At 49.9% G+C, this 19891-nt stretch overlaps 1 protein-coding gene across 1 annotated transcript; it reads left to right on the forward strand.

The window, feature by feature from the left end:
• Window positions 1-1937: 1937 nt before the first annotated feature.
• On the forward strand, window positions 1938-19597 carry LOC311318852 (ubiquitin thioesterase Zranb1-like; the record flags this gene model as incomplete). The annotated part of the gene is made up of 10 exons (XM_084450285.1): window positions 1938-2186; window positions 4670-5732; window positions 10134-10321; window positions 11346-11499; window positions 12471-12542; window positions 13226-13424; window positions 14418-14538; window positions 16624-16753; window positions 18459-18688; window positions 19373-19597. The coding sequence occupies exons 2-10, from the start codon at window positions 4772-4774 to the stop codon at window positions 19595-19597; spliced, it is 2280 nt and encodes a 759-aa protein (XP_084306411.1). The 5' UTR covers window positions 1938-2186; window positions 4670-4771.
• Window positions 19598-19891: the final 294 nt, after the last annotated feature.

The following is a 19891-nucleotide window of genomic DNA, read 5'->3' on the forward strand; positions in this document are numbered from 1 at the left end:
ACAACAGCCACAATACTCTTGCTTGCTAGGACCCTTTGACTCATATTTTGCGTGAGGTTGGGAATTTATCATCTAGTGCAGTAGACATAGACAGTAGGAACCTTGTGCATGATAGATCCTGAAAGGTTAGCTCAGTTCTGTGTCTGTTCATTTGGATATGGGCGAGTGACTAGATGATACTGTAACAAGGGTGGACAGTGTGTCACTTTGGTGCTAAGGAAAATGCAGACAAAATAATACAGCTGTGTTCTGTGTGAATACACATGCATACACTGGAACTAAGGTCATTTTTCATGATTATATGTCTGCTACAGTCCATTTATAGATCAGGTTAGCTACTATAACTGGAAGAAATGCCTCAACAACATTGCTTTTCCGCCGTTCGTTTGTATATTATGCTTTCTGGCTTGGGGGTTATCTAGCTTTCATTGTCTTATGTCATATAATGTGGCATAGCTGTTTGGGGACTGGTACCCAAAATGTTACTCAAATAATTATTCAGATGTTCATAATGACAATTCTGTGAGTGAAATCGGTGAACTCTCTCAGCACTGGAATGAAAAAAGTGTTCGGGTTTCTTAATCAATATTGAATGTACAGTAGATGAAAGGGGGGGGGAGCAGCATATAGCACTTAGTCAATTAGGGAGGAAGTGTCTACAGGACGGGAGGTGAACAGATGCTCCTGTGTTTTGAGAAGAGAGGACGATAGAAATACTGGATCTCAGATTCATCTTCCAACACACGAGGTGGAGCCTTGCTGGATGACTCCACCCGGAGGTACTGCTGTTCCCTGAAGCCCTATTCCCATCACACTTCACTTTACTTGATTTTTCTGGTCTGGAAATGATAGCAGACTATCTTGTTGGATAGTAAATGTAGTCCTATAAACTAGGGGTAATAAAAGAGACGTGCTTACATGTTATTGTCATTTTGTTATTGTAAATCAAAGTGGTACATGTTTAGCCAGCAATAGGGGAAAATTAAATACGATATACGTAAATAGCAGTGTTCTTGAATAATATGTGGTCATTGCATTTGCATACCAGAGTCTGCACGTTTTGTACACTGGAGTTCGTGTCAAGGCCGAAGTTACGGGAGGGAGGAGTTACGCTATCGAGCCATAGGAGCTTGGGTCCATCCTAATTAATGATACGTAAGTGACAAATAATGTCTATAAGAAGAGACGCAAAAGTAACTTTCTCAAGTCCATCTGATTCCTTTAATAATCGCGTTCAACTCCGACCACCACGCCAATAAGCGTCGATCTCCAACCCAGTTGACCTAGTAAGTGGTCGCGTTGTATTACGTCATTTGAAAGTGGGAGGGATTGTCATGTAAACAAATAAACAGCACAGCCCACATCCACTGTACAGTTTTTTTCTCACCGGATTTGCAGCATCCATATATAATTTGACGGATGGTTGTCGAATCCATGCACTCAGGTGATATATATGACTGGATGATTAGAGCACATTTAAAGTGCGTCTAAAAATGTAATGGTGACGGTCTCTTGATGTCCTCATCGATTCATTTTTTCTCAATAATACTCTACTGCAGACTGCTGCAGTATTTTTCAAACGATGACATCATCCTTATGCCTGCAGCCAGCGAAAGTAAGAGATGAAACAAACACCACGGTGGCTTCGGGGAAATAAGTATAACGTTATTGTGCTATGCAACATTCGAGCGAAGACGGGGGGAAATGCATTACACATGCATATTCTTTTGACATTTGAGACTAATGTGATAAAGGTCTTTACCGATTGGCAAAAAACAAGTACAATCTTATAGGCCAGTTTGAGGAATACAGTGGAGCTAACCAATCAGCCTGGTCGGCATATCCAGGTGGTAAATCCTCCTGCCTCTCTTGTGTATTTTTTAGGCTCTGGTTCTCTGTACGACGCCATTAAACACCGTCTGATCGGCGGTGGGAAATTGGGATTAAAATGACTTAAATCCCCAAACGGACAGCAGAGGGACGGGGTTGTCGCTCCACACGAACGGGGCACAGAGACGTCAATATGCGTCTTCTAACCAAATGAACTCTTTTGACTTCTGGACACTGTGTGGTATTGAGTAGGGTTTCTCTGGGAAGCTCTAGACAGTGATCCCGACCGGGGCAGCCAGTCTGAAGCCCTCGGTTTGTTGTGCCTGCCTGGAAGAGGAGTGTAAACACAGGAAAAGGTACAGTAATGGTGTAGTTAGGCCACATTCACCTTACATTGTTCACACGTATCGTCTGCGAACGTCTAACTCGCAGTTGAATGTGTAAAGATAACTTTTCAGTATGTTAGAAAAGACCACTTGTCTTTGTTTTTCTTTGACACCCTAACGTTAAGTAGCTAGCTGGCTAGCTAGTACACTGGGCTGTGTTGCTAGCTGGCTAGCTAGTACACTGGGCTGTATTGCTAGCTGGCTAGCTAGTACACTGGGCTGTGTTGCATCTAACGTTATGTGCATGAGACCTAGTGGCTAGCTGGTGCTAGCATTCATTGCCTTGCTTGAGAACGCGTAGCACAAAATGCATTTACTCTCGCTAGCGTTAGCTAAATTAGCTGCTACCGGGCACCACGTAGGGGTACTGTCTATCTTGTTGTTGGATTTCAAAATATGTTGTAAGTTAACTTTCGAGTCGGCTCGCACACAGTCGTAGTTAGCTCTATGGTAACGTTACAGTCGTAGTTAGCTCTATGGTAACGTTACAGTCGTAGTTAGCTCTATGGTAACGTTACAGTCGTAGTTAGCTCTATGGTAACGTTACACACACTCAACAGAGCTGTACTTATGGTGTGTTCGTTTTTGGTCGGAGGTGGCAAGTGGCAAAATACCTACCTCCGACCTGTGTGCATTCGAGCTATATACCATTATATCACAGTTACCTAGTTATATCTATATACCATTATATCACAGTTACCTATTTATATCTATATACCATTATATCACAGTTACCTAGTTATATCTATATACCATTATATCACAGTTACCTAGTTATATCTATATACCATTATATCACAGTTACCTAGTTATATCTATATACCATTATATCACAGTTACCTAGTTATATCTATATACCATTATATCACAGTTACCTAGTTATATCTAGTGCATTCGAGCAACTGGGGGCTGAGAAACATATCCGAATTTGCGACGAGGAAGTGCGAGTTCATGAGGTGTTTTATTTAATCATTTCTAGCAAGTCGCAATTTCCCACCTCCCAGTTATAAACGAACGCACCATTAGCTGAACAGTTGCCCCTAGCTACCCGGCTGGCTAGCTAGCTAAGCACTAGCTACTTTAGCGTGCTAGCTCACAGACACAGACTAGCCAGCTAGACATAACTATTAGCCAGCTTGTTTGGTAGCCTATCTAGCTAACGTTCATTAACTCGGCAAACTTTTTAGCCATAAAACATGTTTTTCCGCAGATTTGAAATGAAAAACATAACATAGTTAACGATAGCTTGTTATATGTGGTTATGTCATATGTGCGTACTGCATAACATCATTTAGTTAAAAGTAACTTTAGCTAAATTAGAGGACATTTCGTTGGACACGCCCAGCACATAACGTTACTTTGTGTACAGTGACAGTTAACGTTATCTAACCACATCTTTGTCTCATCTAGTTTGAGCCGGAAGCTGTGTAGGCAGAAGGGTAGTGGAGGGTAAAGTCAAGAAAACTCAGTTTACCCACGTCTTTAAAATGAGGCTGAGAGTTTACTCACCTATTTCTGATCAACTGTATTCATCAATATGGGAAAACAAACTCTAAGAGTTGAGGGTTTGCCCACCTCTGTTATTTACCACGTATGTTCAGATCATATTTATGTTCTTTAAACAGGGAAGAACCTATTAAACGTTATTGTTAGCTAGAAAATGTTATCTAAGACCTCAGATCATTTTTCATACACAGAATTTCATGAGAAATATCCCCCGTTGCATTGTTTTGGTTGGAGTAATTGAAGCCCACAAGGGAAGGCTGTTTCCAACTAACTTCATTGGAGGTCTTAAGTCATGAGTTTGTGTGGTGCCTGTTGCTTGCTTTCATTTGTCCTTGAGGCTGACTGACTAGTCAGGTCTGTGGCAAGGCACGTTTGCCTGGTTATCCGTGGTCTGGATGTGTTTATAGTGTCAGTTTATGTAGAGACATCGAGACGGGAGATTAGGTTCCAAACATTTCTTGGCACCTTGCTCTGTATGGGCTTGGCTCCGAGCTTCTCCGCCTTTCATTCATCATGCCATAAATTAGTGCCAGGTCAAGAGCACACACCACTGTAGCCTCGCTGTTTGAAGAGAATATGAATGCATATTTGAACATTTGTCTTGTTCTGGTCTGGTCTACTCTCCCTGCCTGGCCTGGCTCGCTATCGTGAGGCAATTACATCATCACATGTTAACTCGGGCTGTAGTGCCGCCAGCTTTGTTGTAGTGTCTCTTCACTTCAGAGTGTATATTGCCCCCGACCCTTTGGATGCCTCATCACTCAATTATTTTCATTGGCATTTTAATTTAGCAAAAGAACAGCGCCTTCTTAACCACGACATAAAGTGTAAATTAGATAAGTCTTATACCGGATTTACATGTAGGATCCGTGCATGCACGCTATATATAGTCTGTAGTCGGAGAGGCCTTTAGCAGCTCCTGACCATATGTCCTGTTTCTCTCCCAGCATCCTGCTTTGCCTGTGTGATCTCCTGCAGAGGAGCTGCCGAGCTGAGCCCCCCCTCCCCCTCCAAGCGGCAGCCTTCCCGAGCGGCAGGGCAGAGCGACGATGACTGAGCTCGGCGCCAAGTGGGCCTGCGAGTACTGCACGTATGAGAACTGGCCGTCGGCCATCAAGTGTACCATGTGCCGCGCCCAGAGGCCCAGCGGAGGCACCATCATCACCGAAGAGCCGTTCAGGAGCAGCCCCGGCCTCCACGCCAGCCGCCTCCAGTGGGACCCCCCGAGCCTGAGCCACAGCAACAGCCCACCCCAGGGGGGGTCCAGTCTCCTCATCTGCCCGGACTCCAGCGCCCGGCCCCGCGTCCGCATCGCCGACACCCCCGAGACCTCCAGCAAGTGGTCTTGCCACATGTGCACCTACCTGAACTGGCCCCGCGCCATCCGATGCACCCAGTGCCTGTGCCAGCGCCTGCAAGGGCAGCAGCAGGGCCAGCATCACCACCTCCACCAGGACCAGCCCCAGAAGCCCCGCAGCCCCACAGAGTCGCCCCAGACCTCGGGCTCGGGATGCCGGCCCGCCCCCCCCTCCTCCACCCCCGCGGACCCCTGCGAGGAGTACAACGACCGCAACAGGCTCAACACCCGCGCCCAGCACTGGCAGTGCGCTGCCTGCACTTACGAGAACTGGCCCAAGGCGCGCAAGTGCGTGGTGTGTGACCACCCCAGGCCCAACAGCCTGGCAGAGCCTATAGAACTGGCCTCAGAGCCCGACAGCAAGCGGCCCTCCATGCTCAACGAGCAGGACAGGGACAACCGGAGGGGGGTGGTGGGCGTGGGGGGAGGGGGCGGGGTCATAGGCAGCGTGGGGGGCTGCAGCGGGAGCCAGAGGAGGTCCCCTCCGACCCCCCCCAAGCGGGAGGCGGAGGTCCAGATGGACTTCCAGAGGATCGAGCTGGCGCAGGGAGCGGTGGGATGCAAAGAGGAGCTGGAGGTGGACTTTAAAAAGCTGAAGCAGATTAAGAACAGGATGAGGAGGACTGATTGGTTGTTTCTCAATGCCTGCGCAGGTGAGGATGCCGGGAGACGAGCTTTGCTCCCTTGATACATTTCCTGATTGTGGAGATGCTTCTTGTATATTATTATTAATATGAATACTATTATTATTATTATTATTAGATTTTTAAAATTATTATTAGATATTTTTGTGGAGATGCTTGTTGTATTATTATTATTATTATTATTATTAGTAGTAGTAGTAGTATTAGTAATATTAGTGCCCACTATAAACCTAATACAGTTGCCAGTGTGCAATGATAGGAGAAGCATAGCTTGCCGTAAGCCTCCCATGTTTGATGTAGGCCTGTAACTCTATTCAGCTTTTGCTAGTTGCATCTGCCTACTGCGTAGTTCCGTAGCCAAACTGAGGAGGAGTGGGTGGGAGAGATGAGCAGTGGGGAAATGCTGCCTAGCTGGAGGCTGTTCCGGTCCCTTTACTCCTCTGTCAGCCACCCTTCCTCCATCCTTACCTTCCTTCATCACTTCCTTTCTACCTTAACCACCCTTCCTCCCTCTGCCCTCGTCCTCAAGCCTCAGCCTGACAGATGTCCTGGTTTGCTAGACTGGACAGCATGCACAAGATAGGGTTTTTCCTGGCTCAGAATGGGTCTTTGGGAGGTGATGCGCACACAATTTTGTGGGGAAACCTCCGTTTTATGCCGAGTAGCCTACCGTCATATATAGGCCTATATTCTTCGCTGTCGTTCTGACTGGGATCACTTTTCACAACCGCGGGAAATCTCCCGACATGACACAAAATGGATATGAAGACAAAATGTTTAAGATACTGATAACCTGTCTATTAATGATCTTGATTACTAGTGATCCAAACCATGGACAATGCAAGAGAGAGGGATAGGCTGCACTTGAAACAAGCTATCAAACACATTTGGAGAGGATTTGATTTGCTATTTTTATTCTAAATTTTTAGCATTGGTAATTTTCGTTTTGCTCTGGCTAAAATCTCTTTGGGGGGCGCCAAAAAGTCCTCCAAAACCCTGGACTCATTGAGTAAATGGATACCCCCTCCCCCTGCTCAAGTTCATGTCCCTTGAAGCAAAGACTAGCCTGGTCAGCCATTCAGAGAATGTCCTTGTTTTCGAAGCTAGCCTCCTGGTCGGGTGTCATTTGTCACCGTGGCTTGTCCCCTGCAGGCCTGAGCTGGTCTGAACAACATGTCATTCACGTCGGCACCGTTACCTTTAGGTCACGGCTTGAGTTGCCACCTCTCCTGCAACTCGAAGCCAAGGGCGTCCTTGTTTTGTTCGGAAAGGCTTGCCTGGTTGGGAGGGAAGTTATCCTGTCGAGGAGAGGCTGGTTAGGCTGTCCTCGTTTGTCAATTGGGTTAGGCTTAAGGTTCTCACACACACACACACACGCACGCTATGGTTGAGTTGACCGTGGACTCGGTGCTCAGTCAGCCCTAGCTGCCCGGAGGACCGAGCGCCTAAAAATAACCCAAGTGGTGCTGTGCGAGTCAAAAATAAACAAGCGCGCGCTCGCACAGCGGCTGACCTTCGACCTGCGGTCGGCCCGCGCCGCCGCGGCCCGGCTATGTACGCTCAACCGGCGTCATGTCACCTGTTGTTTGTGTACGTGTTTACTTTACTACTTTACTTATAAACAAGCTTTGTTTTTTACCTGTCATTATTACACACCAGTCTGAGAACTGGTCAACTCTGGACCGTGGAATGTGTTAGGCTAGACTAGATGTTTTTTTCCTCAGTCGAGTGTGTCATGGAACATTGCTGACATTATCCGACAGCCAGAGATGCCAGCGACACCGCATGCGTGTAGGCCGTGTTTTGTTGTTATTCTCCACAGCTCCTCTCATCGGAGGGCAACCCAGCAGAACAGCATCTATCCCTTGACAACTGGCACTTTGCCAGAGTTGCCATTTTGGAAATCTGTCAAAACGCTGGGGAGCTCCTGTAACAGCCAAACTACCCCCCCCCCCCCCTTTCAGGCCGAAAGCGTTGCAGAGTCTTTATGTGGCTGGCTGCAGGTTTCCCCCCGGACAGGCTGTTGCGTTGAAGGATGCGTCTCTCCACTCCTCTGCCGGAGATCGATGAGCGGCCGCTGTTTACGCTGGCAGGCGGTCAGCCTCCGCTTCATTCAGCCATTCCTTTGATTTGTGTTTTCTTAAGGCGAAATACAATCAAAACAGGCCTCACTAAAAACCTCCCTCTCGCTCCTCAAGTGGAGATTTGGACCCGTGTGAGGAGAGAGGAAGACCAGGGGGTGCAAACAGATTTACGTATTTGCAAAAAGACTGTTGGGTCTAAGTTTATTGGATAAAACTTGCAAGTTGTCCCTAGACTAATGGGCTGCTACCAATCTTGTTTTGGCATAGCCAAGTAGGGGATATTTACTATGGAGGGGAAAAAAGAGCAGTGTGACTACTTCACAATCTGCAATAATTTAGCAGCCCCAGCCTAACTTCCACAAATATTCTGTTTCCTAAAAGTGTGTGTGTGCGTGCGCGCTGTCCTCTCATGTTCTATGCTCCTGCTTTATGAGGGCAATAGGCACACCCACTCTAATGGCCTGTTGTATTTGGTGATTATGTCTCTCTTCACTACTAACCGGTGAGCTCCACATGGCACAGCTTATTCCTCCCACGGACTGCCTCTGTTCTTTTATCCCTTTCTACATATTTCTGCTTTTCAATGCCTCAGAGTCGTGCATGTCGTCTATATACACACCCACAACACACACCCCATTATGCTGCTAAGCGTTTTCGTGTGGTCCATTGTGTGCGTGTGACTTCAGAACAATAGCATAGCAGGCAGTGATATTATGTAACGCGTGAGGCTGCTGTATGACTCTTCCAGTATAATGCTGGGAAGCTGTTAGTAGAGCTGTTCTCTGATCAGCGTTTAACCTCCCACACTAAATTGTCTCTGTAGTTTTACCCAAGCGGCAGCACTAAACTTTCCCCAGCAAACATAAACCAAGGATTAAAACACTCTTCAGTACAGAAGTCAGAAATTGGAATTTGAAGTCTAAGCCACCCCCCCCCCCCCCCTACGGTGTCAAATAAGATCTCCTTGTCAGTCGACCATGGTCACCCTAGATAACATGGAACCTACACTATATGGACAAAAGTATTGGGACACCTACACATTACACCTACAGGAGATTTTATGACATCCCATTCTAAATTAAAACATAGGCATTAATATGGAGTTTGGCTCCCATTTGCAGCTTTAACAGCTGCTCCACTCTTCTGTGAAGGCTTTCAAGATTTTGGAGTGTGTCTGTGAGGAATTTTTTCCCATTCATCCAGAAGAGCACTTGTGAGGTCTGATGTTGGAAGAGAAGGCCTTATATCACCAGACGCAATACCAAGCGTTGGATGGAGTAAAGTACGCCGCCACTGGGCTCTGGAGCAGTGGAAACGTGTTGTGTGGAGTGACGAATCACTCTTCTCTATCTGGAAGTCTGATGGACAAGTCTGGGTTTGGCGAATGCCAGGAGAACGTTACCTGCCTGACTGCATTGTGCCAATTGTTAAGTTTGGTGGAGGAGGGGTAATGGTATGGGGTTGTTTTTCTGGGGTTGGCCTAGGGCCCTTAGTTCCAGTGAAGGGAAATGTTAATGCTTCAGCTTACCAAGACATTTTGGACAATTCTATGCTTCCAACCCTTTGTTTAGGTTTGGGGAAGGCCCTTTTCTGTTCCAGCGTGACTGTGCCCCAGTGCACAAAGCAAGGTCCATAAAGACATGGTTGGGTGAGGTTGATGTGGAAGAACTTGACTGGCCCGCACAGAGCCCTGACCTCAACCCCGTCGAACACGTTGGGGATGAACTAGAACGGAGCTTGCGAGCTAGGCCTTCTCGTCCAACAGCAGTGTCTGACCTCACAAATGCTCTTCTGGATGAATGGGCAAAAACTCCCACAGGAAATGATGCGCTTACGCACCCACATCCAAAAATGCCAAATACCTCACTGCAGCCCTTCCATATAACATAGCAGAGGACATGATGTCCTTTCAACCGTTGAGAGGCCTGGCTTTCCCTATGGTATTGGTGTTTTTTTTTGTGTTTTTTTTTATAAAAGTTGTTGAAAGGATTCCAGGCTGTCTATCAGTACTTATTGAACAATTTCAGCATATTCTTAAAAAATACCGTGATAATACCGATAACCGCTGGAATTTTGGTCACTATGAGAGTGGTATGAAATGTTCATATAGTAGTAGTATTATATTAGTAATAGTATACATATAGTGTAATAGTATACATATAGTGTATGTGTTGTCTTTGTAGGATATAGATACAGGGTTAATGCAGTATGTGGTGTAGGGAATTATGCAGACGTGTTAAACATCTCTCTCTCTCTCTCTCTCTCTCTCTCTCTCTCTCTCTCTCCCCCTCTCTCTCTCTCTCTCTCCCCCTCTCTCTCTCCCCAGGCGTGGTGGAGGGGGACCTGGCGGCGGTGGAGGCATACAAGTCCTCCGGCGGGGACATCGCCCGGCAGCTGACATCGGACGAGGTGCGTCTGCTGAACCGGCCCTCTGCGTTCGACGACGGCTTCACCCTGGTCCACCTCGCCATCCGCTTCCAGAGACAGGACATGCTGGCAGTGCTGCTCACCGAGGTCAGAGCCCACACTCGACCTGAGGCTGACCGCTCAGTCAGGACCTGATCCCAGGGGGGATTCACCCGGATGGAGCAGCTTAAATCGGACAGAATAGGCTGACGTTGTTCACTAGGCTACTTACTGGTTTGCAACCAGTTGACGTTGTTGGCACATTTATTTATAGATACCAGTCCTTCATTGAGTGAAAACCCGTTACTGCTAAAATAGGGGTATTGCGGCATTTAAAGCATTTTCAGCAAAAATGCAGCAAAAATGTCTAGGCAGCTTTCTGCAATATTTAAATATAGGAAGAACCCTGGACCCGTAATGTTCCTCTCATCCCCACTCTAGTATCGTTCTGAATAAATCCGTGTGCTTTATCCTCTGACTTTCTGTATCCTCTTACTGGTCTGAAAGGACTAGGTGATATCAGTGATTAGACTCACAAGTCGGTCTCTAAACTCTGCGCCCGGAGATCTGGAAAGTCTGCCATCGCGCGACTTAATTAGCGATAGACTCCCCACTCCCTACGTCTGTGCACTGAGTCCCCCAGTCCAGTCTGGATGAACATGGCTAACTTGCCTACGTGAGCGAGCGTGCGTGCCCCAGGTCCATGGCGGCTCTGTTGGGAGTGCCGCAGCGTGATCCCAGATTATCTGGTTGCTGACTGCTTTTCTATCCCCGGGTCAGAGAGAGTGTGTCCCGGACTGACCCGCTGGAACCTGTCCATCCGCTCGGAGGACAACGTCCGCAGGGCTGCCCCTGGAGACCCACTCCCTCTCAGTCTCGCGGGGGGGGGAATGTCACACGTGGTTGTGGGTTGAACCACAGCCCTGCTCCTATTGGTCTATCCCGGGAAATGTCGACTGCTCTCCCGCCTTAAGACCTACTAATCCGAAATCTTTTCCATAGCCCCACATGGCCAGTGTGTCATTCTTTGTGGAGCTCCAGTTCTCTCTTGCGTTAAATGAGGAAAATGGTTTTGTTTTGAAGCGCTGGGTCTTAATTCTCCCTGTGCCCCCCCCCCCCCTCCCCCCTCCAGGTGTCCCAGCAGGCAGCTAAGTGCATCCCAGCCATGGTGTGTCCCGAGCTGACCGAGCAGATCCGTCGCGAGGTGGCCGCCTCCCTGCATCAGCGCAAGGGAGACTTCACCTGCTACTTCCTCACGGACGTGGTCACCTTCACCCTGCCCGCCGGTGAGGAAGATGATGATGATGATGTTGATGGCTGACTTTGAGAATCTTACAGCAGGATAACTCCACCCCCTTCCTCTGTGTCATTTTCTGTGTAGATATGAAGTTTAGTTACTCGGTTTTGTGTTGCCTAACACTATTATCAGCTGTATCCATTCTCAAGATGACGAACTTGGCCTAGCCCCTGATTTGCATAGTTTGTGAGTAGAATCCTTGTTTGGTTTACTCCTTGACCGTGAAATTGTGTGTTGCAGAGAAGTCGAAAAGACATAATGGCATGGTTTGTTTCCAACCAGCCTTAAGCTGTATGCATCTGCCTGTCTCCATCGAGTATTGTTCGATGTTGGCTGAGCTACCTTGCCAGCTGGGTTTTCTTGCCCAAAGAATGAATTGTATCCATATTTGTCAAGGTCTTGGTAGGAGATTGCGTGTCTATTTGCGTTGAATTCCACCACGGGGCAAAGCTATTGTGGTTGTGTCTCAGGGCTGTGGGTCTGGTAAACTGTGAGCTCTAGAATGCAGGGTATTTGGGCAGCGTGCGGACCTTGGCTTCCGGCCACCATAGAAGCTATTCTTCTCTGTTCCACAAGGTCAATGCACTCATTTATATAGCAGAAGAATAGGTCCTAGTGTTGCGAAGGGCTCCAAGCAAACAAAGTAGGCGGGAATAGAAACGTCGAAAACAAACGCGAACCACGGCAAACGACATGTCTGAAACATGTCTGATTTCTCGCTCGTCTCTCCTGGTCATGTCAGTATGCAGAGACACCCCAGAGCAGACTCTCTCCCACGTAGGCAGACCGTGAAGGAGCACTCAGATCAAGACCACTTCACTCTACCCGATCAGCCGTGAACTTTCAGTGTCGGAATATAACGACGTGACCTTTTATCAGAGAGGCCCGCGCGAATCGGCTTCCCCCCGGGAACATCCCTCGCGTACGTCTCTAAACCACTGTCTCCTCTTCTCTTCGTAGACATCGAGGACTTGCCCCCAACAGTTCAGGAAAAACTGTTTGATGAGGTGCTTGACCGAGATGTACAGAAAGGTAATGTATATTTACTTCACGTTGTGTTGTTGTGGCGTTGTATTACCACAAGGGCAGGTCCTTCTAATAGACAGCTCAGCGCAGCTCCGCGGGGGGTTGGGAGAGCGGACGGGTCAGTTGGGGACCGCAAGGTTGTTTTCCTCTTAGACTATAATGGGACGGCTGCGGACACTGGGGGTGTCATATTACGGTTTCGTTCTTTGGCCAACAGAGTACCTGCCTGTTCTTGTGCACTCGTGTGTGTGTGTGTGTGTGTGTGTGTGTGTGTGTGTGTGTGTGTGTGTGTGTGTGTGTGACTGTGTGTGTGACTGTGTGTGTGACTGTACTTCCTCCCAGCCCACACGTATCAATGTTGGTATTTTCCGCGCCAGTTACCCTTTCTGAGGTGTCTGTACCTTTTCATGCCCCTAAAGTTTGCTGCACAGTGGAGGTGTGGGGGAGCAAGTCAATGGGACCCATAGTTGCTAAAGTCAACTTAACACACACACACGAACAGACACACACACACACACACCCACACACACTCTGTCTCTTTCTCCCATGCTATCAACAGTCAGCTCGTTGGATAGGCGTAGGTGCGGATCTGGTGCTCATCATATGGTTTCCCACCTCACTGCTTTGTTTGCCCCCCCCCCCCCCACACACACACACACACACACACACACACTCTCTCTCGTCCTCAGAGCTGGAGGAGGAGTCCCCCATCATCAACTGGTCTCTGGAGCTGGGCACGCGTCTGGACAGCCGGCTCTACGCCCTGTGGAACCGCACGGCCGGGGACTGTCTGCTGGACTCCGTCCTCCAGGCCACCTGGGGCATCTACGACAAGGACTCTGTCCTCCGCAAGACCCTCCACGACAGCCTGCACGACTGCTCCCACTGGTGAGGCCCGGGGCTGGGGGGATGGGGGCTGGAGGCCTGGGGACTGGAGGTTAGGCGGCTGGGGATGAGGCCTGGAGGTTAGGGGGCTGGGGATGAGGCCTGGCGGTTAGGGGGCTGGGGATGAGGCCTGGGGGTTAGGGGGCTGGGGATGAGGCCTGGGGGTTAGAGGGCTGGGGATGAGGCCTGGAGGTTGGGGGGCTGGGGATGAGGCCTGGGGGTTAGGGGGCTGGGGATGAGGCCTGGGTGTTAGAGGGCTGTGGATTAGGCCTGGAGGTTAGGGGGCTGGGGATGAGGCCTGGAGGTTAGCGGGCTGGGGATGAGGCCTGGGGGTTAGGGGGCTGGGGATGAGGCCTGGAGGTTAGGGGGCTGGGGATGAGGCCTGGGGGTTAGGGGGCTGGGGATGAGGCCTGGGGGTTAGGGGGCTGGGGATGAGGCCTGGGGGTTAGGGGGCTAGGGATGAGGTCTGGGGTTTAGGGGGCTGGGGATGGGTCCTGGAGGTTAGGGGGCTGGGGATGAGGCCTGGGGGTTAGTGGGCTGGGGATGAGGCCTGGGGGTTAGTGGGCTGGGGATGAGGCCTGGGGGTTAGGGGGCTGTGGCTGCAGCTGCAGCTCGGTAGCCTGTAGGAGACCTATGCTGAATTTGATTATATTGTTCTCTAAAACGGGGCAGAGTCATTTAAGGATGTGTTGCCTGGCTAACAACTCAGAGCCTTTTATGCACAAATGCTGTTTTCCCCCGAGCTAAACGCTGGTTGTTCTGAGCAGTGAGCATCCACAAGAATATGTGTGAACTCTTAGGTATTTGTTTGGAAGCACATTCCAGTTTGGTTCTGGAGGTCATTGTCTTGTGACTTTAGAAAAACAACACTAATTTCTAAAGCATTTTAAGTATTTGGTTCATAACACTTTCCATAGGGAGTTGATCCGATGACACTTCCTAATGTGTGCGTGCATGCGCGCGTGTGTGTGTGTGTGTTTTGTCTTTGTCCCCCAGGTTCTACACACGCTGGAAAGAGTGGGAGTCCTGGTATTCCCAGAGCTTCGGCCTGCACTTCTCCCTGAGGGAGGAACAGTGGCAGGAAGACTGGGCCTTCATTCTCTCATTGGCTAGCCAGGTACACACACACACACACACTTTCCTGATGCACTCAGACACAAGCTGTCCTAGTGGGAGGTACCATACCATCAGCAATCAGCTACAGGCAATAATACTACATGAATTATTCAGTATCTTGCTGCTCTGGTCCTGTGGGAGGATGTTAATACCATCCAAGTGTAGGAAGAACATCCTGGACCTTACTAGGCTGTTCCCTTCCAGTCTCCTGTCTCCTTCACTAGGCTGTAGCCTTCCAGTCTCCTGTCTCCTTCACTAGGCTGTAGCCTCCCAGTCTCAGGCTGTGTTCGGAATCGCTCCCTATTCACTATATAGTGCACTATATAGGGCGTCAGCCATTTTGTTTGTAGTGTCCGAATTCTCCACGGAATTTTCGTTCCCTATATAGTCCACTACTTATTACCCACAAGTCACCTTGATTTCCAGGGTACAGTGCATGTACCCTACATTTTCTCCGGTATACCACAATGCAATGCAGTTGAGTTGTCTCGCGAAGAGGGCTGTGAACGGAGGATGGCGGCGGCAACTTTCGTGTATAAACTGAAGGAACTCTAGCTTGCAGAGCTAAATCGTAAACATGCAATGTTCGTAAACATGTTACTTGATCGTGCGCTTCATAGCTAGCTAGGTAGCGCGGCTATAGCCAACGTTACATCTTGCAATTAAATGTAGAAAAACCACACATGCACATGATTAGAATTACAATTTCAACACTTTATTTGGGATTTAACATTCAAAATGAACACACAAAAGCAAATCCGATACTACCTGATTGAGTTCATCTCAACCTGCAGCGTGAATGCTCCCTGTTAGACTTGTTTGTTTACACGAGGGCGCATCCGCCTGCATCACACGAATGACCGACGCATTTTTGTGACGTTCGGTGTAGTGTCCGAATACTCCTTAAACCATACCCTAGGTAGTTCACTACATAGTGAACCCTATATAGGGAATAGGGAGTGAGGGAACGAGGGAGCGATTCCGAACACAGCCTCAGTCTCCTTCACTAGGCTGGTACCCTTCCAGTCTCCAGTCTCCTTCACTAGGCTGGTACCCTTCCAGTCTCCTTCACTAGGCTGGTACCCTTCCAGTCTCCAGTCTCCTTCACTAGGCTGGTACCCTTCCAGTCTCCTGTCTCCTTCACTAGGCTGTAGCCTTCCAGTCTCCTGTCTCCTTCACTAGGCTGTTCCCTTCCAGTCTCTAGTCTCCTTCACTAGGCTGTACCCTTCCAGTCTCCTGTCTCCTTCACTAGGCTGGTACCCTTCCAGTCTCCTGTCTCCTTCACTAGGCTGTTCCCTTCCAGTCTCCTGTCTCCTTCACTAGGCTGTAGCCTTCCAGTCTCCTGTCTCCTTCACTAGGCTGGTACCCTTCCAGTCTCCAGTCTCCTTCACTAGGCTGTAGCCTTCCAGTCTCCTGTCTCCTTCACTAGGCTGTTCCCTTCCAGTCTCCAGTCTCCTTCACTAGGCTGTAGCCTTCCAGTCTCCTGTCTCCTTCACTAGGCTGGTACCCTTCCAGTCTCCAGTCTCCTTCACTAGGCTGTAGCCTTCCAGTCTCCTGTCTCCTTCACTAGGCTGTTCCCTTCCAGTCTCCTGTCTCCTTCACTAGGCTGTTCCCTTCCAGTCTCCTGTCTCCTTCACTAGGCTGTACCCTCCCAGTCTCCAGTCTCCTTCACTAGGCTGTACCCTTCCAGTCTCCAGTCTCCTTCACTAGGCTGTACCCTTCCAGTCTCCTTCACTAGGCTGTACCCTTCCAGCCTCCATTGTGTGGCCTCAGTATGTGGTTACACTCCGCAGTGTAAAGAATTCTATAAAGTGTGAAAGTGCGTCAGTTGTGAGGAATCTGGCTAATGCTGATGGGGAACTTCTCAGTGGAAGTAATCTACTGTGTACGAACATGATCTCCCAATAGCTCTTTGTAGTTAACTCCTTCCTCCACTATCAGATGGTTAACTACACCCCTCACCCCCCCCTCTCTCTCTCCACTGTCTCCCTCTCTCTCTCCACTGTCTCCCTCTCTCTCTCTCTCTCTCTCTCTCTCTCTCCACTGTCTCCCTCTCTCTCTCTCTCCACTGTCTCATCCTCTACAGCCAGGAGCCAGCTTGGAGCAGACCCATATATTTGTTCTTGCACACATACTTCGTAGGCCAATCATTGTCTACGGAGTGAAGTATTACAAGAGTTTCCGCGGCGAAACGCTCGGGTACACCCGCTTTCAAGGTGAGTCCTGCAGTGCACTCTGGGTCGCTGTTGTTTTTCTGGGTTTTACAGGACGGCCGAGCTGCAGGCCAGCCAGGTCAGAGGTCAGGTGAGAGGGCAGTTTTTCCTGCATAGAGGATTTTTTGGCGCCACCCGAAGAGATTTTAGCCAAAGGAAAATCACCCGTGCCAAAATGCTAAAAAATTGAGAATAAAAATAGCATTTCAAATCCTCTCCAAATGTGTTTGATAGCTTGTTTCAAGTGCAGCCTATCCCTCTCTCTTGCATTGTCCATGGTTTGGACCACTAGTAATCAAGATCATTAATAGACAGGTTATCAGTATCTTAAACATTTTGTCTTCATATCCATTTTGTGTCATGTCGGTGAGATTTCCCACGATTGTGAAAAGTGAGCTCAGTCAGAACGACAGCAAAGAATATAAAGTTGGATATATATGCCGGTAGGCTACTCAGCATAAAACAGAGATTTCCCCCCCAAATTGCGTGCGCATCCCCCCCCCCCCAAAGACCCATTCTGAGCCAGGACGACCCCTGGAGGGGAACCCAGCAGCGCTCTGAGTCTAGGAGTTAGGCCCCCGGTGTGAAACGGGCCGGGTATGCGGCGCCACACATGCCTCGCATAGCTGCCATAGCTCCGCCCCCTGAGCCTCACAGGCTCTGATCAGGCAGGAGTCACCGTGTTGATCACAGGTGTGTCGGAGAGGAGGGGATGGGGTGGGGGGGGGCTTGTTCCGGGACTCTTCTGGAATGCATGTGATGGGTGTCGGGGGGGGGGGGGGGGGGAGACACACAAATACTCCCGTCTCTGGAGGCAACCGTTTTGAAGTCCCACTAGCCCGGCGTTGGGGAGACGGCCACGCACGGTTTCTGCACGGCCATGTGTAAACCATCATGTGTAAACCATCATGTGTAAACCATCATGTGTAAACCATCATGTGTAAACCATCATGTGTAAACCATGATGAAGAGGTGGTGGGGGGGGGGGTATGTATCCTATGTAGTCAGGGAACAGCCTGGCTTTAATCTGCAGGGGCGTGCACGTGCACGTGCGTAAATGATGAAAGCAGACAGTAACGAGGGCGGCTGGCCAGAGTCACGTCAGCGTGAGTGATTTCATGTTTGTGCTGAGAGAGAGAGAGAGAGGGAGAGGGAGGGAGAGAGAGAGACAGTGGAGAGAGAGAGAGAGAGGGGGAGACAGTGGAGAGAGGGAGAGAGAGAGAGAGAGAGTGTGTGTGTGTTAGGGGCGTCTATACAGGCAGAGCTGGGCTAGCGGTGGTCGCCAGGCCAAACCCAGTAAACACAATGGCAGCCTGTCAGGGCGTTCACAGAGGGCCTGTAGGGGCCGGTCCGCCCCCCCCACCGTGGTTAACACCCCACGCCGCCACAGGGTGAAGTCAGCCCTGCTCTCACTGGATGAGGTCACCTTGGAGAGGGTGAGGGAATGGTCTCGCTGAGAGAAAGGTCTTCATCGTTGTGCCATCTGGGCAGAAGGTCACTATCGCGCCCGGACCTGTCGTCGTCCCGAGGCCAGGGTCATTCCCTGGTTTTCCAATCCAACTTTATTTATACTGCACATTTAAAACAAGAGTTGACCAAAGTGCTTTCCATTTCAATCAATACAAAAAACACAGTAGGCAACACGATGGGGCAATAATAGGTTTTGACCGTTTATTTTTTCTTCTCCTGTCCTTTGCGCCTGTGCCAGGCGTGTACCTGCCCCTGCTGTGGGAGCAGAGCTTCTGCTGGAAGAGCCCCATCGCCCTGGGCTACACGCGGGGCCACTTCTCGGCACTGGTCGCCATGGAGAACGACGGCTTCGACAATCGCGGCGCGGGCGCCAACCTCAACACGGACGACGACGTCACCGTCACCTTCCTGCCGCTGGTGGACAGCGAGAGGAAGCTGCTCCACATCCACTTCCTGTCGGCGCAGGAGGTAGGGGCGGTCCGACCGTCGCGAGCGTTCCTATCGGCGCCCGTCCAACGCCGCTCGCACGCGGTTGCGCTGATGTCACAGTGTGTCAGCCTAATCTGTTTGCTAAGCGACTGACCGGCTTATAGGACGTAGTAGAGATTAATTATTAGCTGCGAGTAAGAGTGCCTGATAAGAGCCTGATCCAAATTTGCATGTCACTCTATGAATCATCATCCATCGATGTCACATTAACAACCGGGTCAAGATGGGATTTGGCGTCTAAAGTAACTTCATGTCGAAAAGCACCTTGTCGTTACACCGTGTCCTAACTGCTTGCGACGCGAGCAACAGAACGAGACATCGCATGCTTGCTGTCCTAACTGAAACCGTTAAATTTAATTTGTCATTTGTCTATATTCCCAACTGAAGACAGTTGAAGAACGAACGCCTGTCAACGCGAGCGACAGGAGGAAAATAGGAACAGGGCGAGCGTCAAAATGGCAGTTAAAACGTTGCGCTGCTTTGCGCTGTGTCACTCGCGTCCAGTTAGGACATAACAACAGAAAACAAAGCAATGGAACGCATTTTGTCGCTGACGCTCGCTCGCGTCGCGTGTAGTTAGGACACTGTGTTAGCTGGGTAGGCGAGCCGCGGCAGCGACGTGACGCTGTGTTCCCCCCCCCCCTGTGCGTCCGTGTGTCTCAGATGGGGAACGAGGAGCAGCAGGAGAAGCTCCTGCGGGAGTGGCTGGACTGCTGCGTGACGGAGGGCGGGGTCCTGGTGGCGCTGCAGAAGAGCTCGCGCCGGAGGAACCACCCGCTGGTCACCCAGATGGTGGAGAAGTGGCTGGACGGCTACCGGCAGATCCGCCCCTGCGCCTCGCTGTCCGACGGCGAGGAGGACGAGGAGGAGGAGGAGGACGACGAGTGACAGGACTGGAGCCGGGGGGGAGGGGGGACCACAGGGGGCGGGGCTTCCCGAACCTTTTCTCTTTTTTTTCTTTTTTTTACCTTTCCTGACACGGACAAACTGTGAACGCTTTCAGGAGAGGGCAGGGAACCACAAGCCCCCACCTCCACCTCCCCGGCCCAACACACACACACACACACACACACCCAAGACTGACAAAAGAAGACTCCACTACTGCAAACATGGACCTGGGTGGGGATGACAGAAATAAAGGATCCTAGTTTACGAATGCTAATGATCTTTATTGATTTCACT

The sequence above is a fragment of the Borostomias antarcticus genome (assembly GCF_949987555.1).
Source record: "Borostomias antarcticus genome assembly, chromosome: 2".
Taxonomy (NCBI): Eukaryota; Metazoa; Chordata; class Actinopteri; order Stomiiformes; family Stomiidae; genus Borostomias; species Borostomias antarcticus.